The 26,557-nt window shown below is 33.0% G+C and overlaps 1 protein-coding gene across 1 annotated transcript in view; it reads left to right on the top strand.

Moving 5' to 3' along the window:
- Window positions 1-26,557, top strand: part of LOC106101882 (diacylglycerol kinase 1) — a 60,190-nt gene that overhangs the window by 26,541 nt on the left and 7,092 nt on the right. Inside the window, exons 2-7 of the mRNA XM_013281236.1 lie at window positions 6,498-6,585; window positions 7,607-7,674; window positions 25,034-25,107; window positions 25,540-25,651; window positions 25,781-25,895; window positions 26,050-26,217. Coding sequence (XP_013136690.1) covers window positions 6,504-6,585; window positions 7,607-7,674; window positions 25,034-25,107; window positions 25,540-25,651; window positions 25,781-25,895; window positions 26,050-26,217 — 619 coding nt within the window. The 5' untranslated portion in view covers window positions 6,498-6,503. The remainder of the gene's footprint in view (window positions 1-6,497; window positions 6,586-7,606; window positions 7,675-25,033; window positions 25,108-25,539; window positions 25,652-25,780; window positions 25,896-26,049; window positions 26,218-26,557) is intronic.

Consider the following 26,557-nt stretch of genomic DNA (forward strand, 5'->3'; position numbering starts at 1 on the left):
GCTCGGAGGCTCGGATCAATACTTTATCACGGAAATTGTCACAGCCATTTACACTCCGATTCAATGACCAATGCTGACTATTGCTGGAAATATACACACGAAATGGATTTTGTTATTTTCAGTAAAGATTAAAGGGAATTCACTTACATATACATAGTGTCGCATTTGATATAACTCTAATCTTTGACAATGGTTTTTTTAATCATCTACAAGTCTAGCAAAAGATAAATATTGCCAAGCGTGTAAATATGTCTAACTAGCTTTTGCACGCGACTCCGTCCGCATGGAATAAACAAACAAAAGGGTGTACCTATGTGTTCTTCCAGAATATCCTCTACAAGTTTACCAAATTACATCGAAATCCGTTCAGCCGTTTTAGAAACAAATTCTAACAAACATCGATCCATTCTTCTAAACTTTCGCATTTATAACATTAGTATGATTGGTTAATAACAAGAGGCTTAAAAATGTATCATAGTTATTTATTTAAAAACATAATTGCAAACATTTACTACAAAAACAATTCATAACAACAAAACAGAAATAAATTTCTATTGTACCAAAATAAATTCCCCGTGAAAATGATTGAATTCACTTTAAATATTGTTGTAGTAAATATGTCAATAGTTGCAAAACAGTTACAAATTCGAAAGTGCTTTAAAATCTATATTTCAAATTCACAGAAACTACAAAACTTTAGTGTTGTGACGAGCATTATGAGTTCGCGCGCCAAAATCGTAAATAACGCGGGAAATCCCGACTGTCGACATAAATACTAGATTATAATGTCTGTTAAATACTCGTATAAATTGTATTTCCTATATTTTAAAATGGAATGAGTAAATTAAATACGAAGATATACTTTTTAGTAATGACGCATTCCCGTACATCTTGATTTATAACATTAAATTCGATTAACATGTTTCCCGTGTAATAAAAATATGAAAAAAGCATTTTGGAACCACTCAAATAATCATGTTACAAATACAATTTTTAGTGACGATTACATTAAAAATCAGTTTTAAATTTTAATCTTAGTTCTTACTAATATTGTAAATGCGAAAGTTTAGATGGATGCATGTTTGTTAGAGTTTGTAGCCTAAACGGTTGAACGGATTTCGATGAAATTTGGTATAGATGTAGAGGATAGTCGGGAAGAACACCTATGCTGCTCACTTTTGTTTTTTTATTCCATGCGGATGGAGTCGTGGGCGAAAGCTAGTAAGCTATAAGTGATCGTTCAATAGCTTTTTTAAAAATTGAACACCATCAAATGTAAATATTTAAAATGTATATTTAAACAGAGTAAACTTTATAACGAAACATTGGGTTGCAAATCTCTATTACACACTAAAGTTGTTTGACCCTAAGCAAATCCGACGATCGCTACAAAATCACAACAACATAATCCTGGGGATCGAAACGATATCTTTTTACGAACAAGCCATCTCGTTCACCGAATAGCTGTTATGTGACCCGGGTCACATTCAGCGACAATTTGAGGGTAGTTTTTATAACAGCTGTTGTTGTTTTTCCATTCCTTTCAATTGTTCAATTGACAGTACAGATATACTGGAGTGTACAATCGTGGACATAAATAAAAACATAGATCTAACATCATTTTAAAGCGTACTGCCAGACGTTCTACACGTGGAATCTGTGGGTTGGTTACATGCAACGGGCTATCAGCGCCCTCCGCGTCCAATATAATAACAGCCTTAGGATGCTTCTGGGACTCCCCCGACACTGCAGTGCGTCAGAGATGTTTGCGCATACGAGGATTGACGGCTTTAACGCCATTCGGCGCAAACGGACGGCTTCTCTTTTACGCAGGGTTCCGGACAGTACCAACAGCATCCTAAGAGGGTTACGTGACAAGCCCGATCATGCACCACGCACACGTAGCCGCCTTATGTCATGTTATAAATATATCTAGTGTTTTTATTTTTGTAAGTGTAAAAATTTCAATTATATGTAATATACCTTACATGAATTAAATAAATAATCAAATTAAACTAAATCAAAACCGCAAGTCGCCGTTTTTGATTTGTTCGTTTAATGGCAGCTACTGGTGGGGGTTTTTCTGTTGAATATTTAGTTAGTATATGGACTAAGAGAATCAATTTACTCAGATGTTACTCAGATGAATGGCGTTACTGAAGATTCCGCTTTCAAAAGTTTGTAAGGCCTTGGAATAGAATTAAAAACTTTGACGTAATGGATAAAGTTTGTTAGGTTCTTTAAGATATTTTTAAGACCAAGAATAACTTCAACTCACGCTTGTGTTCTAGAGGAGTAGGCAAGGATAACACATTTTCTTTAGTTTGCTTCGACACAATTCTCTCTTTGCCCATAGATTCTACGTTTGCTAGCTCACGCGGTTGCTCGTGTAAAGACAAAAACTTTGTAATCATACTTCATACTAATATTATAAATATGAAAGTTTAGATGGATGGATGGATGTTTGTTAGAGTTTGTAGTCTAAACGGCTGAACGGATTTGGATGAAATTTGGTGTATATCTCAATGATAGTCTGGAAGAACACATAGGCTATTTGCTTTTGATTTTTTTTATTCTACGAGGACAGAGTCGCGGGCGAAAGCTAGTATATTTCATATTTTTTAACATGTGTCTGTTTACTTTGTTATTTCCAAATTGAAATGTTGGATGTAACTATCTTTTGTGATCACGATCACGTACCGAAGCTTGAGTTATCCAATTTGTTGAGGAATTTCCTGTGCGTTACACAACGGCACGTACAATTTCAATCACACGTGTATTACGAAGTCGATGTTAAAATAATTTTATTTTAACACAACACAACACATTACTGATGTTAAATTTAAAGTTAAGACTGCAACTAATGTTAAATTGACATTCTTTTTTTGTATTTCTGATAAATACAAAAAAGAATTGATTAAAAACTTTAATAAACAGTGGTGGAGTCCGCAGCAGGATTTCTTGCTGCATGAAAAGTCTCTTCGATCCGTGGAATACTCCTTAACAAAAGACAGGCGTGTAGCGGAACTATTTCCATGTTAATTAAAATCTGCAATATAATAAAAATACTGTCTTAAATCCGTTTAATTAATGTTCAATCGTTAAATTACACAATACACTTGAACATAAAAGTACTAACAAGAAAGTCGCAATTAGTGTAGAAGTGTTAACGAGTGGCAATTCTGACGCGACAAAACTCCTTTAACTTTTCATCGTCGCTCACTAAAGGAGGTACTACAAGAGGTTCATTTTAAGTTAACTACAGTTTTATTCATCACGCTATATTACGTTCTTTATTGTTACGTGAAACTTATGTTTCCTATTGCCACAATAAGTCATTTAAAAGGCTCCCTAAGTCAGGATTTGGAAGCAAATGTCTACACTAAGTTACCTTTAGTTACCACTCAACAATTCTACAGCAGTTATTACTGTAAATATTCACTTTAAACAACATTCTTTGTAGTACCTCTTAGTTATCAGACAAAATTATAAGTAAAAGATTTTCTAAGGGACCAACCGCACGCGTGGCCGTCGTGTTCGGAATACATTACCCTGATACTCTTACAGCTGTTTACCATATAAACAAGCTATCCCACATATTAATGACATTCTACACTCTATACGTTCAAATACTAAATAAATATACCGTTGTCCTTTTGAGAAATTACGGCCATGTAACGAACTACAAAGTATATTGAGGTATTTTTTCTAGCCATTGGATCTTCACAGACACAAAATTGACGTTTCTTTTCAAACATAACGTAGAGCATAACGTTACGATTTATTTATTAAATTTATGCTGGGTTTCTGAAGTTCTCACTTATTATGTCATTACCTTGTGATTTATTTGTTATATTGATCTATGTTTTAATGCAGTAAAACTCAAGTTAGGTAGTTCGAAAACGCATTTCATAAAGTTATCGTCCAAAAAACACTAACGAATGGTTAAATGCAGCTGGGATACCGAACATTACTCAATTTAAAAGTTTTCGATTATACTGTCTTACTGTTTTTTTTATTCTTAAGTGTTAATATAGTTAATGTGTTACGTTACGTATAACTCAAGGTTTTTAGCGAAGAAGGGCACATTAGGCCGCGCTGGGAAATTAAACCCCGAGGGAAGGTGACCTTTTAGAAATTTTATCACGTAATACTTTGACGGTGCATTTAAGTGTTTAAGGCTCGTATGTTTTCATTTTTATAATTATGAAAAATAGATTCCTTAGGCTTCATTACCGGTCAATTTCATCATCATCTCATCATCCCTTCCTTATCCTAATAGGTTTAGCGCTTCGGGTATTCGTCCTCCAGATAACTGTATCTTTGACATTGCCGTCCAATGTATAAGAGCCTAAAGCACTAGCTTGTTACAATCACAATTAATTCAATTAATGTACAACACTATATTGTACAAACCCACATCTTACTAATATATAAATGCGAAAGTTTAGATGGATGGATCTTTGTCAGAGTTAGTGTAGTGTAGACGTAGAGGATAGTTTATAAAAACACACAGGCTATTCACTTTTATTTTTTTAATTCCATGCGAACGGAGTCGCGGGCGAACGCTAGTATGTACATAAGTTCAAAACTAAACCTAAATATCTGAATGCTGCAAATACTTCGCAATTGTAACGAAATTGAAATGTATCTTTATTTAGTTAAACTCGATCGCCGGAAACACGACTCCAAGAGCAGTGCTCACTAATTGAAATATCCTTTAGATTACTTACTTTTTTACTGAGTTACCTGAGAATTATTAAATGTAATCATTTCCTTTCAAGTAAAATTCTTTTTAAATAAAGAAAACTGTAGTGTGTCACGAACAGATGTTACGAAGTAACAGTTTACTCGGTAAATAATAGTAAAATAAACCTTTGTTATAAGCTTAGTTTCAGAAATGCAAAGGACAACTTGAATACAATGCTCACATGTACTTAAATAGCCTTTGGTCTCATCTACATGCAGTTCCATACGATGACACTATGAATAGAAGAATGAATATATTCAGAACATACTGTGCATGTTTTAGACGTTGCAACCATTTGAACACATTTTAATATGAACTAAAACATTTATTAACCACTAGCTTGCGGCCGCGACTCCGTCTGCATGAAATCAAAAATAAATAGCAAGAAGCCTATGTGTTCTTCCAGACTATGCTCTAGATCTATGCCAAAATTCATCGAGATCCATTCAGAAATTACGGCTACAAACTCTAACAAACATTCATCCATCTAAACTTTCGCATTAATAATATTACTTGCTTTCCCTTGCGACTCCGTCTTCGTGGAATAAAAAAAAATGAGTATCTTGTGTATTCTTCCAGACTATCCTCTACATCTACACCAAATTTCATCGAAATCGGTTCTGCCGTTTAGACTACAAACTCTAACAAACATCCATCCATCCATCTAAACTTTCGCATTAATAATATTAGTAGCTTTCCCTTGCGACTCCGCCTTCGTGGAATAAAAAAAAACAAAAGTGAGTAGCTTGTGTGTTCTACCAGACTATCCTCTACATCTACACCAAATTTCATCGAAATCGGTTCCGCCGTTTAGGCTACAAACTCTAACAAACATCCGTCTAAACTTTCGTATTAATATTAGTAAGATGTAGCTAGTAATTATGAATTAGGTTTTCCTAGACAAAGTTTGAACTGCTAATGCATGAAGTCATACAAACTTTGGTTAGCATTTCTGATAAATTATAGAGCATTCATCCGACAGTTCAGAGATAGGTATTAATGAACTCTCTGTTAGTTCTGTGTTCTGTTCTCTTCTAAATGTGGTGACGCAGTTTGTTCTTTATTTATGTTAACTCCTAATTTGTCAGGATAACTGAACGTTTGCTATTAAAGTATCGCTTAACGCGGATATCATCCGTCATTAGTTGGACACTGACGTAGTGTTTGACCCGCCGTATCACATTTCTTTTATTTTTTTGTTATTCATCAAATTGTCTTAAATAACATCGAAATAGGAAAAAAAATCGTTACTTGACTAAAAATGTGAATGTTTATAGTTGTGTAAGAAGCAATGTATTTTTATAGTACATCTTATTATGGTTTTTATTTCCAATAAAACTCCTTGTTTTTAATTTCGATGTTTTTCAATAATCGTACTATTATTATAAATGCGAAAGTTTAGATGAATGGATGTTTGTTAGAGTTTGTATCCGAAACGGCTGAATGGATTTCGATGAAATTTGGGATAGATGTAGAGTATACTCCGGAAGAACACGTAGGCTGCTCACTTTTGTTTTTTTTATTCCACACAGGCGGGTGAGCGTGCGAAAGCTAGTACAATACATTGCTTATAAATCTATTCATAGTGCAGTTAAGAAATATGTATATTATGTGCAGTAATTAAAATTAACGTGACTTTCATAAACATATAACTAGATAGTACTTCAATACTCACATCTTAGAATAAGTTTCCTAGTATGTTGTTGTTCGCTATTTTAAAATGATTAATAATTTTTTGTTGTTACAGAGTGTAATGCCTAACACGGCGGGCAGCGGGTTCCAATGGGACAAGCTCTCGCCCGCCGAGTTCCAGCAGCTGCAGGAGTTAGCCTCGTGTAAGTTACATATATTTTGATACAGAAGGCATGTCATAACAGTCTATGTGTTTTAGTGTGTGTATGTAAGTTTACGTACAGTTGGGAAATGATAATTTAAAAAATCAACTTTCCTCAAATAGTTTTATAATACCGGCTGTATAACTAATAATCTTACTAATATTATAATTGCGAAAATTTAGATGGATGGATGAATAGATGTTTGTTAGAATTTGTAGCTTAAACGGCTGAATGGATCTCGATGAAATTTGGCATCGATGTAGAGGATACTTTGGAAGAACACATAAGCTACTCACTTTTGTTTTTTTTTTAATTCCACGCGGTCGGAGTCGCGGGCGAAAGCTAGTAGTGTAATAATTTATAGTTTTAAAACAAATTAAATTTCGTTATTATTACTTGCAAGAAATAACATATTATAATTTAATACCACGATTAGACATTTTAAAATGTAACTTATCTTACTAAAATTATAAATGCGAAAGTTTAGATGGATGGATGTTTGTTAGAGTGTGTAGCCTAAACTGCTGAACGTATATCGATGACATTTGGCATAGACGTAGAGGATAGTCAGAAAGAACACATAGACTACTCACTTTTTTTTTAATTCCACATGGACGGAGTCGCGAGCGAAAACTAATAATATGTATTTTAACTCCTTTTATAAAGATAAGTGTCGTATTTTTGCATGTCCTTCTAAACCTATTAAGAAAGTTAATGCACGAGCCTAAATACATACAAAGTCGTTTGTTCCATACCTCAGTAGTTTTCCAAGAAAGACCACAATCCACATTAACCTCCAAATTGCTACATTTCAATATTTATTTCCAACATATAGACTAAGTAGTCATCAAATTATTATACTTGGCAATAGATCTATCAAATGATAACTTGTTCCGCAAATTAATCTGTCAACGGTTAATCAATAAAAATATAGATAAATTCCATTCATAATGATTGTGAGTTAACAAAAGTTATCTACAGAAATATTTGTTGAACCGTAACAATCGTTTTTATTTTTCAGATTCAACAAAAAAGCTTCAAAATGTTCTTAACGAATTCTGCGAGGTCAAAAAGCAGAGTCCGGATGGGGTGAGTGTAACTTTGAAATATATTTAATAAATTAAACTATAATCTATACTATCTATACCATTATAAAGCGTAAACACACACTTCTTTGTTGGTTAAGATGTCAGCAATTACAGCACATTTTTGAATAATTATCTATTATAAAATAAAAAGCCCTACACTTACGTTACGCTTTAGACTATATATTTTCACGCCATTAAACTTATGGGTAAATGTTTTGGATAAAAACCCTAATGTGGGAAAGAGACCATAAGTTGTTGCTAACATGTTCCTTCATGCAAGGTTGCCATGGTTAGACATCACGTTATGTCATTTGGACATTCACAATTGATAATTTGACAAATGTGAACTATAAAATAATTTTTTTATAATTTTATGATGAAGTCGCATAGGAACAGCTTGTATTAAATATAGTTAAACATAATGTATGCATTTATGTACGAAACTACACTTTACATTCACTCTAAAAATATTCTCATTGAAAGCTATTGAAAACGAGTTTCATTTCCGTTCAAAATATTGCTGCACTGAAAGGGTTTTAAATATTTACTTTAGTGGAAATAAAAATATACTGCGAATCTGCGAAATGTTGCATTCGTTTTAATGTTTCGATTTTTATTAACTGACATAACGACCCTCGAAATTATTAAGCACGTATGTTTTTTCAACGTTTTTTTCACGAGTACTAACTTTATTGAATGGCACTTCACGTCGTTGCACTTTCTATTAAGGTTGTGATTTTTGAGCCCAAAAATAAATCTTAGGATTAAGTTAAATTCGAATGTGAAATATTTGAGTTAAAATTAATTGAATCGCAACCATTTATGGCTGGTTTCCCAGCGACGTTTAACCATTCCTTAGTATTGTTACATCAATAAATTTTTGTCCAATTTAGAATTTTATTGCCTACGCAGTAATTTATCTGTATGTAAAACCATACAATTCCACTGCCGTAAGGCTCGTCTCAAAACATGTTGTCTTTGTTGTGTAGAAGAAGAAAGAGACAATATATTACGAGCGTCAGTGCAGTGGAGTCATCGTGTATCAGAGAAGTTAAATCAATATAAACGTGGCTGTGAAATGACACCGTTAGTGATGCTATTAGTCACTTAAATCACCTCGTTCGAGCAATACTCGCTCCCTCGGGGTCCAATCACCGCGAACGCCGTGTCACCCTACCAAATTGACGGTGATATTTCACTATAGTTATCATCAAAATCCGATACGTTTAATAATTGCTTGGTCACTATAATTGGATTATTATATTACTAGCTTTCGCCAGTGACTCCGTCCGCGTGCAAATTAAAAAATAAACTAAGTAGCCTATGTGTTCTCCCAGACTCATACGTCACAACTCAACAACACAACTCTACGTCTGTGCCAAATTTCATCGAGATCCGTGCGTCGTTTAGGCTACAAACTCTAACAAACATCCATCCATATAAACTTTCGCATTTATAATATTAGTAATATATATCCTTCAAGAAGCGAGCCTACCATTTCCTTAAGGCCGCCAACGCATTTGTAGTTGCCGATGTCCATGGGCGTCGTTTATCACCTTGGTGTTCGCGCCGCTCATTTGCACCCCATTATAATTGGATTATTAAGAAATAAATAAACAAACAAACTATTCCGACGCTCAAAAGAGTACGAATCGAAACATCTATTCAAAATTCAGTAAACATCGCAGTTGACTATCTTAAACGCATTTACATAATGTAAACTGCAAACATCACTGCTCTTAGTCTGAACAAATCTATACATGTTTAAATCAGGTATCATTATCAGATAGAAATTAAAAAAAAACAGATGAAAAACAAACGTTGGATTTTGATAAACAAGAAGGATAAGGTCATGAACATAACAGATGTGATGTAAGGAGGTTGCATATTTTATGACAGACGAAGGTTTTATTGCAAAGATTACGGTCAAGGATAATGCGTCACTGGAATTGAGGCTTAATCTTTAATCTTATGGCGCCACGCTGATCGCTACTAACAATGTCTCATGGTGTACAAAAACCTTTTAAGTATAGTATTAGCCATATCTAGACTGTACATTGTAAGCAACGCTTTCCTATCTGTACTATCTATACTATTATAATAAAGCGTAAACACACACTTCTTTGTTGCCTAAGATGTCAGCAGTTACAGCATATTTTTGAAAAATTCTTAATTTAATAAAAAGCCCTAAACATATGTCACGCTTTAGGCTATATACACGCTTTTACGCTATTAAACCTCAGGGTGTAAATAATTTGGATAAAAACCCTAATGTGGGAAAGAGACCATAAGTTGCTGCCAACATCAAGGAAGCAAGATTGCCAAGGTTTGTCATGTCATGTCAGTTTGACATTTGCTATCAATATATTTATAAAATTTTCATAATTTCTTGCGGATGAAGCCGCACGAGAACAGCTAGTTTGTTAATAAAACATGACCCAACACTTGTAACTTATAATCCAAAATGCGTGTATGATAGACTATTCCGATATTTTTTTATTATTTAATACTTAATACAAGCGCACAAAAATGCGTAGATGCGAAGTTCTTTAAGCTAACTTAGTTAATTTAATGTTACCAAAGTAATGAGCCAATCTTTTTATGCAAAAGTCCGTAAAAACTTTTTTCGCTGCTGGTACAAGTTTGCATAAGACGTCACAAATATTATTCAAGGAGATGTTTGTGACCAAGAAACCTATTATACTTGCAAAGTGAACGTCGTGATTTCAAAATTAAATAGTCAACGAATAATCAACTTCATTGCAAGGAGATTGATTTGTTTTTCCTTTGTCGTCATCGAATCGACCGATTGCATATGACGTCACACAAAATATAGGACGGACGATATGACGTCAAACATTACGTATCGGGGTTAAAAATATTCACTTAAACATTTTAAACTTTCGGTTTTAGATCTTTATTCCCTTTTACTATAAATAAATTTTAGAATGTTATATTGTATTGTACTTTAAATGGAAATCTCCTTACATTGTAGACAAGGGTAAAATTGGAAGAGGAAATGTATCCTCAAAACATTTTTTATTCATATTTTGTGTATATCTCTAGATTGATTCATTTTTGTTTTGAATTAGGATGCAAAAATAAATAAAAAAAAATGTTTAGAGTTACGAATATACGAAGAAAAAAAATGGCTCAGGATAATAAAGATATTATGGAATTCCATAACAATAACGTTACTTGTTCTTTTGTTTTTTATTACACAAATAGATACAGAATAGATGTAAAGGAAATAAACAGTTATAACCTTTGTATTGTTAGAATCCGGGTTGTGGAAATAGAACAAATTCTATTTGTGGAAATCAATGAAAACTTTTTGGCACCAGTTCAATCTGAACGTGAAATACTGAATGGATTGTAGTATTGTCATTACTATGCGGTCGAATAAATCTCCATTCAAAGTTATGCTGTGACCTTATCATTCGACTAGAGGTAGTCAACGAACGTATCTTGCTAGAAGAGAACGAATGAATGAAATGAACGAAAGAGCGGCGAAGAATTAGCAGTTCCTCTAGTGTTGGAGATATCCATGATCATCGCGGTGTTCTCGATTCTTATGTCCCCTAAAACTCCTTTTCTTTTATTATAAAAATAACAGTAAAAAGTTTTAGTGTATTTTTTTTGCAGGCGCTATATAACTTTAATCATTATTCGTATGTATAGTGTTAAAATCATATCTGCAATGGTAAAACATAAGTAAATATTGACATCGACGTGATCAAATAAAAACAACTTAAATAGTTTGTTACGTTAGATTCGAGCACACTCCGGTCCTAAACAAACAGGCCTTTGATAAAGAAATACACATTTCTCGTTTCATTCAACAAACAGATTTTCGTATAACTTGAATAATAAATATTTTCTAAATATTCATCGGAGAGTTAAATAAGAAATGTAATCTTAACTGAGAATATTTGTAGACACATTTTCATTTGTGAGCTGCTTTTTATTTATAAGTCCTAGGCAAGCAATAATTTACGCAATTCGAAATTAATTTTGGTAAAATTAATTAATCTCTACTAATATTATAAAGAGAAAACAATTGTATTTTTGTATGTATTGAAATAACTCAAAAACTTCTGGGCCGATTTTAAAAATTTTTTCGCCCCTAGAAAGGCAATTTATCTGTAAGTAAAATATGTGTTTTTTTTTAATTTCACGAGGGCGAAGTGGCGAGCAACAGCTAGTGTGATATAATTCAATTATAACCTCGTATTTTATTTCACAATATAACGCTAAATAGATGTGGCCTATGTATTTGAAGCGTAAATATAAAAATATTTGATCACATTTCTTTTCTAAGAAGGCTGTCTGAACGGAATGTTGGAACAGGAATTTAATATAAGGAAGGAAATGAAAATTCACTTCAATAAATAAATCGATTCGCATTTATTCTTTCGGGATCGAACCATTTAAAAATAATCGGGACTATACATGGAATTTGTCGCAAAGGAATTCGTTTATAACTGAAACTAGCTGTTATCCGTGACGTCGTTTTATTTTATAAATGAAATGGACGATCATACCAATCAAATAACAGTCTGAAAAAAACAGCTTAAACTCGGATATTTCGATAAAATTTAATGTGTATGAACACTCAACTTTTTTTTTAATTTGTTAACTGTGACGTCACAATATGGCGCGATTGACACACTCTTCTATGAAATGCCTTTCTAAATGGACTTAGCTAATGACGTTTTCGGTTTTACTCTGGCACTTTCTTGTTCACTAATTTATTCTGTACCGTTTACATAAACAATAAATGTGATTCAAAGCAATTAGTAACTAGCTTAAGCGAGTCTTATCTGACCTAAATATTCCAGTACTAAATATGCAAGGCACGTTTTCTATCAACAGAACCAAGTGGCGGCCGTAGATTGACAAAGTTAGAGAACAATGCTAAGAGGAAGTTAAGACAACCACTTCCTTGAATATCTCATTTATGAAAAACAGACCAAATTTTCGGGGGCATAAGAGTTATTTTCGATATCATCTAAAATGAATTTGACTTCCTAACATGATATTATACTTTGATCGTAATTATAATTTTGTCAAAGTAAAATAAACTTTAATTTAGAATATACAAACATTCATTCATTCAATCTCTAGTTTGAATATCGATTCTTATAATTAATATTTTTTTGTCGCATCATGTTTGTTGCAACTGTTGTGCGATTGTCGATTGCTTCGCAGCACATTCAACCGTTTAGTTGCCCAACTAAAGATCGAGTAGCGTGCACACCTCAATATCATACTAATATTATAAATGCGAAAGTTTAGATGGATGGATGTTTGTTAGAGTTTGTAGCCTAAACGGCTGACCGGATTTCGATTAAATTTGACATAAATATAGGGGATAGTCTGGAAGAAAACATAGGCAACTCACTTTTTGAAATTCCACGCGGACGGAGTCGCGGGCGAATGCTAGTAAGCTCATATAAAACAAAGCGCGACTAAACGGCTGTGCAATAGTTTAGTCAAAAGTGTACGCGCGAAGTCACTAATAATTACTTAGGCGTTTGCAATCATATATAAAGATTATTCAGTAACTTTTTCAGAAATACCCAATTAAAACATAGATTTAACACAAAAAATACAGAAAAATCATTTATCAAATAATTATTTGTTTTAAAGCTCCGTAGTAACTTCATTAGCAAGAAGTAAAATTTTCTACGTCAATGCGTGAGAATTCTTTTTCCGTTCCAACATTCAATTCCTTTAAGTTTCTTAACTTTGAATCTGTTAGAGAACAAAGCAAAGCAGACAATTCGTTATAAAGTTCTTTCCTGACTTGCATCGCGAGATTGCCTTACCTTTGTTTTTAATTTTCTATCTAGTTTTCTATGGTAACTAAACCATTCTACTAAACAATTTAAGTTCAAATTCAAAACACGATTTAAACTTAAAGACCCCTAAATTTGTATATTAGCAATTAAAAAATACTGTTTATTAGTTTTTTCTTCCGCCCGCGACTTTGTCCGCGAGGAATTAAAAAAAAAACAAAAGTGCTTATGTGTTCTTCCAGAATATCCTCAACATCTACACCAAATGTCATAAAAATCCGTCGAGCCGATTAGGCTACAAACTCTAACAAACATCCATCCATCCATCCAAACTTTCGCATTTATAACATTAGTAAGATATTAGTATGATTCACACTATTCCTATTCATCCTAAAGTAAATCAATAAAATGGGAATCTATATTAACTGCGTCACGACTCCTACCTATCTTGATGACGTCATACGTCGCCGCTGTTCCTATATCGTTTACTATTAAGTGTAATCGACATCATAATATTTTACGCAACAATCCTTAGGGTCAGGGAAATGCTGATGACGTCATTATAAGGACAACGACCTTTTAGGCTACAAGAGCTATTACGTGGGAGTATGTTATTTACCAACACTAAAAGTATTAGGACTTGTTCACGCAAACTTTTTTTGTTAAAGGCTTAGTTCGCATTAGTACTAATTGTTCTGAAAAAAAAAAGTATTTTAATTTGTCATACTTCAAGTTAAAACATCTTACTTCTTACTAATTTCATAAATGCGAAAGTTTAGGTGGATGGATGGATGTTTGTAAAAGTATACAGCCTTAACTGATAAACGCATCTAGATAAAATTTGGCACAGAAGTAGGACATTATCTAGAATAACACATAGGTTACTAATTAAGTTTCTTTTTAATCCCGCTCGAACGAACTCGCGGGCTAAAGCCAGTAATTTAATAAAGTCAACTTAATTATTAAGTTAAATTACATAATACATCATAGAAGCGGGTAGCGGTGACATCAAAGTGCCTAAGCCTCTGGAGGCTTCTAAAGCTCCGCGCGCCTTATCGCTTCGTTAGACCACTAATTATGTTACAGCCTTACTAAGTTACTATCAGTGGTTGCTACAGGTTGTTTGTAAATAAAAGACCGAGCCTGGATTATAAATAGATTACTAACTTAATCTTGTTCACATATATGTACCTCCCTGTACATTAAAACTTAATATTATGATAACTTAAATATGCTATTGAAAATTTCCATACTGACGAGAGTTTGTAGTCGCTATAGGACTTTTCTATAGCGTACATTTAGTAAAGTAACACTAAGCTACTGTTAAAGTAACGATTAAACAATGATTTAAATGTTTGAAATTGTTAATGATGTTTTTCTTTCCATGTCAAACTAATTTAATTTAAAATTCATTACTAGAGCTAGCTTGGGTTATATTAAAAATACCGAAAGTTTATAAGCGAATCGTACACCAAACAAAACAATTCTGACGGAAGTCCATTTCGTGAAAGTAAACAACGCTTTCTCCAATACGAAATGTAATCTCTGTCCGTTTACTTAAAGTTTGTTTCCCTTTAATCCATTATGTTATTCCTTCGGCCTATTTTGACGTCTAATGGAAGCAATGCAAATTACAGCTTTGTAGAACTTCGTAGCAAGTAAAATGTTTATTTAAAAAGTATGAGAGTATCACATTTCATGAGTAATTAATAAAGACAGTATTTAGAAATGTGTTCGTCTGAAAACCAAATAGACTGGAAATTTTAGAGCATCATGTTATTAATTTTATTTGTTATTTACATTCCCGGAATAATTTACAAATATTGCCAGAATTAAACAATTTATTTCCTTAATTTATCAAAACCCAAATATCAGTTCAACTAAGCTCGGACTACCGGGCATATTTTCTAAAATATTTTAATTTTTATATTTTAATTTATCGAAGATTCTAATTATCTTGATCGACAGGAAGGAAGTCATAAAAAGAGCAAAAAAAAACGAAAATATCAAATTACATTCTGACGCAACGTCGGTGTGCAAATTTATTTCGTTTATTATAAAAGATCGGCGCCATAATATTTTACTTGCCTACGCGAGATCCGGAGAAAGCTTCTTTGACGTCATTCGAATATCACCAAACAAACTACCCTAAGACATTTCATACCTACGCTTTTGTAGTACTCAATAGCACATTTCCCAGCCCATGGGGTTACGCCAAACAAATGTTTTCCTAAAATATGAGAATAATATTTTACATGTTGTCTAGTATTACGAGAAGATATTGTACATACTACTTTAAATATGCTATTAATTTAAAACTAAAATGGAAGAACTAATCACAATAACATTAAAACGTCTTTAATTTATTTACATATTTTTTTTACTATAAAACTAAAAAGAAATGTTTGTAGACTCATAAAATATTTTATTATTGTTTATTCGTTTACTAAGAACTCATATGTGTGTGTTTAAATAAATAGACGGTCAGGCTTAAATAATAGCAAGTTAACGTAGTCTGAAATTGCCGCAACACAAACGCCAGGGGCCGAGGAAAAAGTTTATTCATTAGGAAGTGTAGCGGCGCGGAAGTAATCATGTAACGTAGATGACTCCTCTGAACTTAATGACGCCTGCTCTTAATACTTCGTTTAACGTTTTATTGAGAATTAAATCAAATTATTATAAACTAATAACCTTAATCAGGACTACAGTATGTTATATTTCATTTGATAGTAGTAGTAACCATATATATTTTGTAGAACATCTTTGTTGATGTTGGAATAATTTTCCTTAAATTAAAAATTAAACGTCGTCTAAAATAAATCGAAAATAAATCGTCCATTTCAATCCGCAATTGCACAATACTAATCACTGCAGTGCTTGAAATAGCCGACTCTAAATCCAACGTACAGCAATGAAGAGAATCTCAGCTGACTTTGCTGGATTACTGACTCTAACGCCTTTGATGTTGGCATCGCGAGTTCAACTCACAGTATAAATAAACCTCTAACAATGTTTCTAACGAACCTTTGTGTACACTTCACTTGGTGTAAACTAGAGTTTGTAACTTCTAGATTTGGCTATTATTCGAATGTTGATAATTGTTTTATTTTTCTGTTATTTATAAACAGTTTCCAGTCTATAGCTATACTCAATATTATAAAGAGGAAAGATATGCATTTTTGTTTGTATTGAAATAACTCAGAGAATATTGAGCCGATTTCAAAGATTCTTTCACCATTAAAAAGCTACGTTTCCAGTGAGTAACGTAGGATACATTTTAATTACACGTAGACGAAGTCGGGAGCAACAGCTAGTTTATTATAGGCCACGTAATAAAAATTGTATGACACTCCAGGGAAGAACACGAATGACACATAAATAGGTCAAGTAACTTATGCTATACACGCAATTTTCAAGTTTTTGCGACCAATCTACGCTGGTTTTTGTTTCAGTCACAAAGAGTAAATACTTTTACTCTCTATAACAATATATATGTACGGTAAGTGGTATAAAATATTACGTTGATACCTTTCCAGCTCGTTCCCAAACTTATAGCAAAGTCCTATAAAAGTGTAGGTGAAACTTTACATGTAAATTGCGCCTTTGCATTTGCGAATTCAACTCGTACGTGCCACCAAAATATTATTCAGATGGAGTTTTTACGTTTGGGATGGAAATTTGCTTGTATCTAACATTCTCTGCGGTTCAATGTTTTCATTTCTTTGGAGAAAAAACACATTCAGTTTTATATACCAAATAGTAAGTAAGAAAATGGAGTAGATTTTATTACGTAGTGTTTTTAAGGAAGTTTATTTCTCTTCTAAGGTAAGGTACAAGTACACTTAAGGTAACTATGTTATCTAAAATTATAAAGAGAAAAGATTTGTCTTTTTGTATGTATTGATATAACTCAAAAACTACTGGGCTGATTTTAAAAATTCTGTCACGGTTAGAAAGGTAATTTACCTTAACATAGGGTACATCATACTTCATACTTTATACCTCATATTAATATTATAAATGCAAAAGATTGAATGGATGGATGGATGGATGGATGGATGTTTGATAGAGTTTGTAGCCTAAACGGCTGAACGAATTTCAATGAAATTTGGTATAGATGTAGAGGATAGTCTGGAATAACACATAGGCTACTTACTTTATTTTTCTTTTTAATTTCACGCGAACGAAGTCGCGGGCGAAAGCTAGTTTTTAATATTTTTTTATTTCACACGAACGAAGTTGCAAAGTATCTATGTAAAATAGTTAATATGATAGTTTCAAAAACTTAATTTAATTGGTATTTTGTTATAGTGATAAATTTCAGCTTCTTCTAGAAAGACTTACGTTTTCATTTCGGTTTCATGATACCGTAAGACGATAACGCAAAATTATGAATTTTTATGAAAGAGATAATATTTTAACGAGAATATAAAATTATTTAGAGAAAATACGGGAAGCAGTACTAGTGTCTTTATGTGGATCTTTACGAGCTACAGTAACACGACGTTCAGACATGGCTTTTATTAAAATATTTTATTATCATTCATTTAGGACTCTCTTTTATGAAACAGCTGTCCTCCAAAAATATCAACTATCGCCTTTAAAGTCTCTGTCGAACGAGAACTCACGTCTAAATTTTTACTATTTAACTATCTTACTAATTGCGAAAGTTTAGATGGGTGGATGGATGGATGGATGTTTGTTAGAGTTTGTAGCCTAAACAGCTGAATGGATCTCGATAAAATTTGGCATCGACGTAGAGGATACTCTGGAAGAACACATAGGCTACTCAGCTTTGTTTTCTTTAATTCCACGCGAACGGAGTCGCGGGCGAAAGCTTGTAATATTATAAATGCGAAAGTTTAGATGGATGGATGGATGTTTGTTAGAGTTTGTAGCCTAAACGGCTAAACGGATTTAGATAAAATTTGGCAGAGGTGTAGAGGACAATCTGGAAGAACACATAGGCTACTTACTTTTGCTTTTTTTAATTCTATAAGGACGGAGTCGCGGGCGAAATCTATTCTCAATATAAATCCAACCTGAACGACTTAACACGTTTATATACTAAATTCCTGTCTACGTGTCCTTTAAAACATGCTCTCTTTGGTATGCAGATCTATATTTGAATTGCAAATGATCGTTCCATTTCATTTCACCCCTCCCCAACGTTGGTATGCAATCGAACGGACTGAGTTTGTGATTGCCTCTCAAAGAGAACCACAACGTGTTTAAACTCATTTCAACGCTTAGACAACTTTGAGATATTAATACAGTTATTAAAGCTTAATATTCAAAGGTAATTATTAATTAGAAATACCGTTAGGAATAAATCTTACTGTTAAATGCGAAAGTTTAGGTGGATGGATGTCTTTGGCCTCAACGACGGAACGGATCTTGATGAATTTTAGATGTAGAGCATAGTCAGGAAGAACACATTGGCTGTTTACTTGAGTCGATCTAAAGCTGGTTCCATAAAATCGATGCCTTTTCTCTAATGTTTTATAGCACTTCAAATTTGGTTCCGCGACTTTAGGCCCAACTACTGAATAGTTCGGTGGTGTAAACCGCACCAAAATTATTTTGTTTTGGTATGGATTGGTATCAAATTTCGGTTCTGATTTTTAGATACAAATATATTAGTTTGTTAAGAGAGTATTTTAAATGAAAATTTTAAGGAAAAGGAATAAAGCAAATAAAAGTCCGTGGGTAACTGTTAATATAAATCCTGTGTTCGGAATTTTGATTAAAACCGAAACACATTAACGTCCTCGTTCAATCCCTTTTAAATGTATGGAATTATTTAAACATGTAAAATGTATCTCCGTATGTGAGAACAGGGAAGGGATGTGTTTGTAGACTGTTAATTACTTTCCTGAATTAGAAATGGAGATAAACCATAAACTTGAGGTGAATTTTAAACGCAGTTACATGTGATAATTATTATCTTTACGTAATTGAGATTGTACTTGATTTAAAGTTTTGTAAATGTATATTTCTATACTAATAATTATAAACAATTAATGAAATTTTCATAACAAATAAACTCAAAAACTACTGAACCGATTTCAAAAATTCTTTTACCGTCAGAAAGCTACATTACTGCTTAGTAACATTAACATGTTTATTACTAGTTTTTTTTTCTAATTGCGCGCAGACTTAGTCGCGATAGTGAGTTTAGTCAATGCGTTTTAATTGAAAACAAAAAAAAGCATTTCATTCAATTAAAAACACTTCTGTTTTTGTGATTAACGTCATACTTTGTTTTTTTTTTAAAGATTGTAAAGTGTTGTCATTCAATATATCTAAGAAGTAGAGGTCGCTGTTGTAGCTAAAAGCGGAACGTGCTCGAGTAACCGTAAAGTTCAAGTAATGGTGATTGGTGACCGTCCTCCTTATCTGTTTCCATTAGGACAAATGTAAACAACGTAATACAGATTAACATCTCTATATTTCCTTATAAAGATTCTTTTAAAATGTCACACTTTAAGGTACATTTTCAAATTGAATTTCGACGATAAACTCTGTAACTTACTACTCTGTGGCGTTAATAGCGCACTGTTTAAAAAAGTAGACGTACGCATTTTTTGTAAAGTTGTTAGGCAATTACAAATTCATGGTTAGTTTGACAAATCTATCCATTGACATTTTTATCTTATTCTCATTTCATGCCTTGACTCTACCTAAATGTGGAACCCTCACTGGTACGGAGTTCTAACTCAGTTGGAAAAGCAATCAGAAACTTTTTCTATGCAATTGCACACGCCGAGTGAGATCGGAACGATAGCGAAAACTTATAATTGGATTATATTAATGCATCATTGAACATTGGAGGCATAAGAGCACTTATTTATCAAACCCTGACGCAATAATAGTACTATATTATGTTGATGCGTCTTTAAATGTCTGTACTTTTGTAGCTACACAAATTAACAGATTTTAATTTCATTATTTTTTGAAAAGATTGAAGGAAACATGAATGGATAGTATTAAAGAAAATATGCATAAGAAGGGAATTAATTTAAATACAACGACTGAAAGAAGAAACAAGAAATGTTTGTAAGAGTAGTACATATTGTGTTGAACCTCCGTAGGGAAAGGATAAATGTGTATCTATTTTTGTTTTTAAATGTTTATAAAAAGATCGAGACAAAGTCATAGATTACGAGTATATAGTCTAAATTGAATACCTTTATTACTTAATTAATTTATTTGCAATGAGCATCGATTGAAACGTTTAAATAAATATTGTACCAATACAGTCGTTCAGTCTGTAGTCGGATTGTGAAAACAAACTGTTAATTAACTTTAGTTTTAATTAAACGACACGACTCTGTAATTAAACGCTCCGTTAAAAGATCCATCGCCACGCCAGAGTCGAGAGACCGATCAGAATGACCATTTCTATTTTAATTTCACTAAAGTTTATTTCAAATTGAGATTTAAAAGAATTCAACATTTACTATAAACGTATTATTACTATAGAAGACATAAAGGCGTCTATTGCCTATATGATTTTAGAATTTAATTAAAATTATTATGGGAAATGTTAGTTTTACTTATAAATGGTTTCACCTAATAAATAAAGTCATTGGTTTAGGTTCGGTTTTAAAATTTACAATTTCGATTGTCAAAAAACACAATCAGTAATTTCTGAAAAAAAAATATGATAGGAATTTGTACTCCAGGTTACTGGAGTTGTGTTTAAATTACGTAAATCTATTTTTTACCTATCTTAATCGCTGCTTAGTCTATGGTTGTAAAAAGCAATATAAATTCATGACCTATCAATAAATGTATGATGTTTTACGAGCGAAGTTGATACAATGAACACGCATTTCATTTGCAGCCTACTTCTCTATTCATAGTTCGGCGACTGTTTATTTTATGTTTGTACATAAAATTTATTTATCTTACTCAAGTTATTTACCTATTTACGTTCACAATGAAAAGGATAAAGTCGTACTTTATTTTTCGTAATCTTCTAAATGTTATTGACAATGGCTCAATAACCATATAAAAAAAAACTCAGTAGAAATACATAGACTTTGACATGTAGCAAAAGGTATATTAAATCTCCCTATACAATAATTTTAACATTCAATTTAATTAAACGACGGTGCAATATTCTCTAAAGGAGGTCAGGAACGACGTAACCAAACGACATAAAACAAAACTAGAGTATTTAAAATAGAAAAACTTATTCTAAACCTCTGTTCTTGTCATAAGTGACGTCACAGATAAGTATCAAGCCCACCATCTAAGTTGTTGACGTCATTCGCAAGAAATATCACACAAATCACCGCAACAATACTGTCAACGGCGACAATATTTATAGCTCTTGCACACTGCACGCCTGCTGACAGATTTCAGATGTTTTTATCAATATTAAACTAGAAATTTACCTACTTTAAAAAAATAATTATGTACTATATTAGTTTTCCAAGGATTTTTCCTTTCCTTTTCTCTTTTACTTTTGAAATGTATTTATTCTTTCTTCCACAATTGAAAACTTCTGAGATATTGAAACAATATTTTTCCGATGTTCTGGGTTGCATTTAGAAATACTTAGTAGTCAAAGAATTTGGACTACTGTTAGAATTTTCTTTGGGCAACAATTGCGTGAAAAACAAGCGAAACGGAGCAAACATTTAGCGGACTCAAGTCTAACAAAGAAAAATAAAGGAGTAAGAATATTGCACAAGTAATATTTCGCTAGAATCAGTGTACCTTGTAAACGTATATTTTCTTAACGACCCACATACTTTAACATTATTATAATAATCAACAAACTGGAAATATTTAACGAGCTTCTTATAAATATTATCCTATTTCTACTTATTTATGATAATTGCTAGTCATAATTTATTTATTAAGAGATATTATAGAAAATACTACAAAAGTTTTATTACACTAGCTTTCACCCTCGACTCCGTCCGCGTGATATTAAAAGAAAACGAGTAGCCTATGCGTTCTTACACCATTTCCACCAACTACCATCTACATTTATACCAGATTCGAAATCCGATCAGTTTATAAACTCTAGCAAACATCCATCCATCCATTTATCCATCTCAACTTTCGCATTTATAATATTAGTATGATAATGAGGGTTTATTTGATATTGTGTGGTAATATTTTCTTATATTTAACGGTACACTAATGTAGCATAATAAAAATATTGGTGTCGTATCCGGATAAATAATGACGATATCATCGTTGCTTTTGCGAAGTTGTATCCTCAAAACAGACTTAATAAAAAAAAACTAACAAAAAGTAGGGTTTATTTTTATCAAAGGTTTATAATTTATTTAATATGATACTATGAAAGATTATCTTAATTAAAACTTCTATAAAATACGTAAAAAGACTTAACAATGATTTGATTGTAAGTACTAATAAATTGGAATGTTAATCCCGTAAGGCCACTTTTGTACAATTTTCTAACTTTGTAAATCCAGTTTAGATTTTGTTATCTTTGATGTCTCTTTTAATTCAATTAAAAGTTCTTAAAGTCAATAGAAATGAAAGGGTCCGCATTGAGCGTAAAACTTTCGATGTCTTTCGGAGAATGGCGGGACAAATCTTTCCAATTCTCTGAACGATGTTTAAAGTTAAGAAAAGGATCTTATTATACAGGGACTAATGTTTGAGTGTAAGATATTGCTTCGCATTTATGGTGCTGTTGGTAATCAATGGCGAATGTGATACAACCACGATGTATGTATAGACAAAAATCATCAAGGTCATCAAATTTAGACGATTGCGGAGTTCCTAAACGCCTTTTAGAATGTATGCCAGGTGGAAGTAAAGGCCGAAGCTTAGGTGGCTAGATGACGTCGAACGCGATGTTAAGAATATGGGCGTCAAGGACTGGGAAAAGAAGGCCTAAATAGACAAATACGTCGAAATTTACTGATGGATTTAATAATACTCATGATTATTTATTTAAAAAACAAAATGAATTTGATAATTCAGTGTTTGATTTGGAAAACGGTTATTGTACCACGGGTTGCATATTTATCTATATTTACAATAACGATTCTTGTTTGCAATATACGTAAATTAACATAACTTTTTATATTTATCTTCTGGAAATATCAACACTTGAATTTATTTTCCTTTGATAATAGTCGCAGTGATCCGGAACACAGAAATGTTTGCTGTTAATATTATCTTAGGCGTGTTTACTTCGGTTCAAAGGAAACAAAACGGTACTTTTTTTTGTAATAGATCGCAAATAAAGACGTAAAATTGTTTTGTAACGCACGGTCAAATTTTTATGTTTGAAATAAAAAGTTTCTGACAAATGTTTTTTAGAGATGGTGAGGACAAAGTAGTTATTTGTAAATGTTCGTTACATTTTCCAATTGAAAATGCACGATCTTTTTAATGAGAAAATATGTTGACGGAATCCATTTTGTATTAAATTTTATATCTTGGATCCTTAAGCGTCTGTCATTTACTTTGTAGTCAAACCCAAGTATCTTACATCTACATTAAGCACTTACTCCTTACAAAAAATATCGTTAAATAGCACTTTACTCCAAAATAACATTTCTTTGAATATTTGCAAGTGTTAAGTACATATCTCACAAAAGATAAACACGTCCTTATTTCTAAAGGAGGTTGAGAAAAGCTGCTTTCAAAGATCTCGTGCGTTGCCATGGTAACGACATTAAAGCCCCGACCAAGTTCAAAACAAATATACTAATACTGTTATAATTTCTGAGACATTTGCTGACAAATTGTAGAGTACTCTCATTTAACTTTGTCGCTATTTAAAATCTGCGAAATCTAAAAAAGTTACTTAGCTGTCCAAAATCGTACATACACATAGAAGACTAAGTATTATGCATCACTTTTCTTTAAATATATATACTTTAGGACTCTGAAACGTTTAATGATTTCTTAACAGCCACTTAGCTTAAATGCAGTGATCACTTAATGACTGAACAAGGAAGTTATGTTAATAATATCTTATCTGTGTGGTACAAAAATCTCTTGTAAGGAATTTTAAATAAAACATGGAGCCACAAATGCTGAACTCACACTAATGTAAGGGTAAATAAAAATCTAAAATGGCCGAAATGTAGAGATCTCGGTAGAGATCGACCGCGGGGAATCTTACCGTTACTAAGCAACGGTCACCGACACTTCCTTGCCGTATATTTTATTTTTAAAGAAAAAATCTTTTTTATTTGATTTATATTTTATCTATTTTATTTATACGGATAGGAAGTTTGAGAGTAGCCCCCATAGTAGAGAAGGTTAGGAGTAAAAGGTTAGCATGGTATGGGCATGTTATGAGGAGGGATGAATCGCATGTTACAAGGAGAACGTTAGTTATGAGTGTGGAAGGGTACATCGGTAGAGGTAGACCTAGAAAGAGATGGATGGATTGTGTAAAAGGTGACATGATCAAAAAGGGAGTGATGACTGAGATGACGTATGATAGAGTTATGTGGAGGACAAAAACCTGTTGCGCCGACCCTACGGGAGTAGGATAAGGAGATGATGATGATGATGATTTATACGGATATTTCCTTGTTCCAGGATATCGACTATGAAGGGTTTCGGTGGTTTCTGGATACCTTCCTCGAAGTATCAACGCCTGATGAACTCTCAAGGTCTGTTTTTATTGTCACTCGCTGCCAAGCCTTTCACAGTCATAGAGCTTTAACATTTTCGCACAAGTGGGCCGGCTAGCTAAGGAGCAATGTCAGAGAAGCATCAAGTGGATGCCATTCCGGGTTTCGGCTGATTAATGCACGTGCAGGAGACCAAATTTTAGTCTTCTTCCCCTTTCTTTCCTTTTCGTAAAATAAAAAATGGAAATGGGGAAGTGGATTTGAGAAATACTCTTTGCGTGTTGTCATTTCTCAGTTGATTGAAGGTACGCAACATATCTGCCAATATAGATGCTTATGAGCACTACATTTGCTATTTTCATAAATTCTTGTGGCTGCTTTTTCGTTTGTCACCTTATACTAATAATTTATGTAGTGGAAACTCGTAGTTACAAGATGTTAGGCAAATATGTCAGTATGCCCACGTTATAGGCACTTATTCTTGTCGTTCGTGCGACGGGATCGGCGGCCGGCGCTGCGAGAAATGGCGGCTGCTAGTTCCACCACCGCCTGTGCGCCAGTAACCTCGCATGGAGACCATCAGGTATATACGTAATTTAAACACAATTGATATAGGAAATAGAAAATCGCTTTTGTATTAAAATTAAATTATTAAATTGATTGTATTATTAATTTATTATCGAGATTATTTTAAAGTGTGTTAAAACTCCAGGGTAAATTGAGCTTAGCCTCGAAGATCCACGGACTGGCGGAGCGATTGCAACAACTGGGGAGAAGCTCTGGGGACTCCGTCGAAGGCAGTGAGAAGGGATCTCGAAGTCGTACAGGTATGATACAACTAAATAACAATAATACAGCTATTCCAACATTCCAACCTTACTATCTTCCAACATTCCAACTTTTCAACCTTCCAAGTTCCAATTTCCAACATTACCTTTAATTTTTTTAAAACATACAATAACATTTATAACTCATTGGCAGGGAGCGTGCACCCAATGTTCACGGTGACTACCCACCCGTCATATTCATCTCACGAGTTGTGCTTGGAGCGTCGCAACGAGACGAGCCCCAGCCACAGCCAGATGTCGCGCAATTCTAGCAGGAAAAGCAGCAATTCATTACGCGTTAACCAGTCCACTAAAATTGAAGGTTAGTTACTAACGGTTCAATGGATCCTTTTGATCGATGCGATGATTTGATCCTATGATCGAATGGAGGTACAAAATAGGTACCGACTACCCTTTAAACGATAGATCAGGTTTTCAACTATAGTAATCATTAGATTGGTTAAATTAAACTAAAATTATTAAAAAAAAACACTTCAGCTAAGCGAAAATGAATCAAGATCGACAAATTATTAACAATATCGCTGTTTTCATGATTCTATAACTAAATAAGATTCAATTTAATTCAATATTCCTTCTTTTTAAATCCTCAGTAAAACTAAAGCAAAGAAAAGTTATAAAAAACATAATTAATGGATGAAACA

Source organism: Papilio polytes, unplaced genomic scaffold (genome assembly GCF_000836215.1).
Source record: "Papilio polytes unplaced genomic scaffold, Ppol_1.0 DF823935.1, whole genome shotgun sequence".
Classification (NCBI taxonomy): Eukaryota; Metazoa; Arthropoda; class Insecta; order Lepidoptera; family Papilionidae; genus Papilio; species Papilio polytes.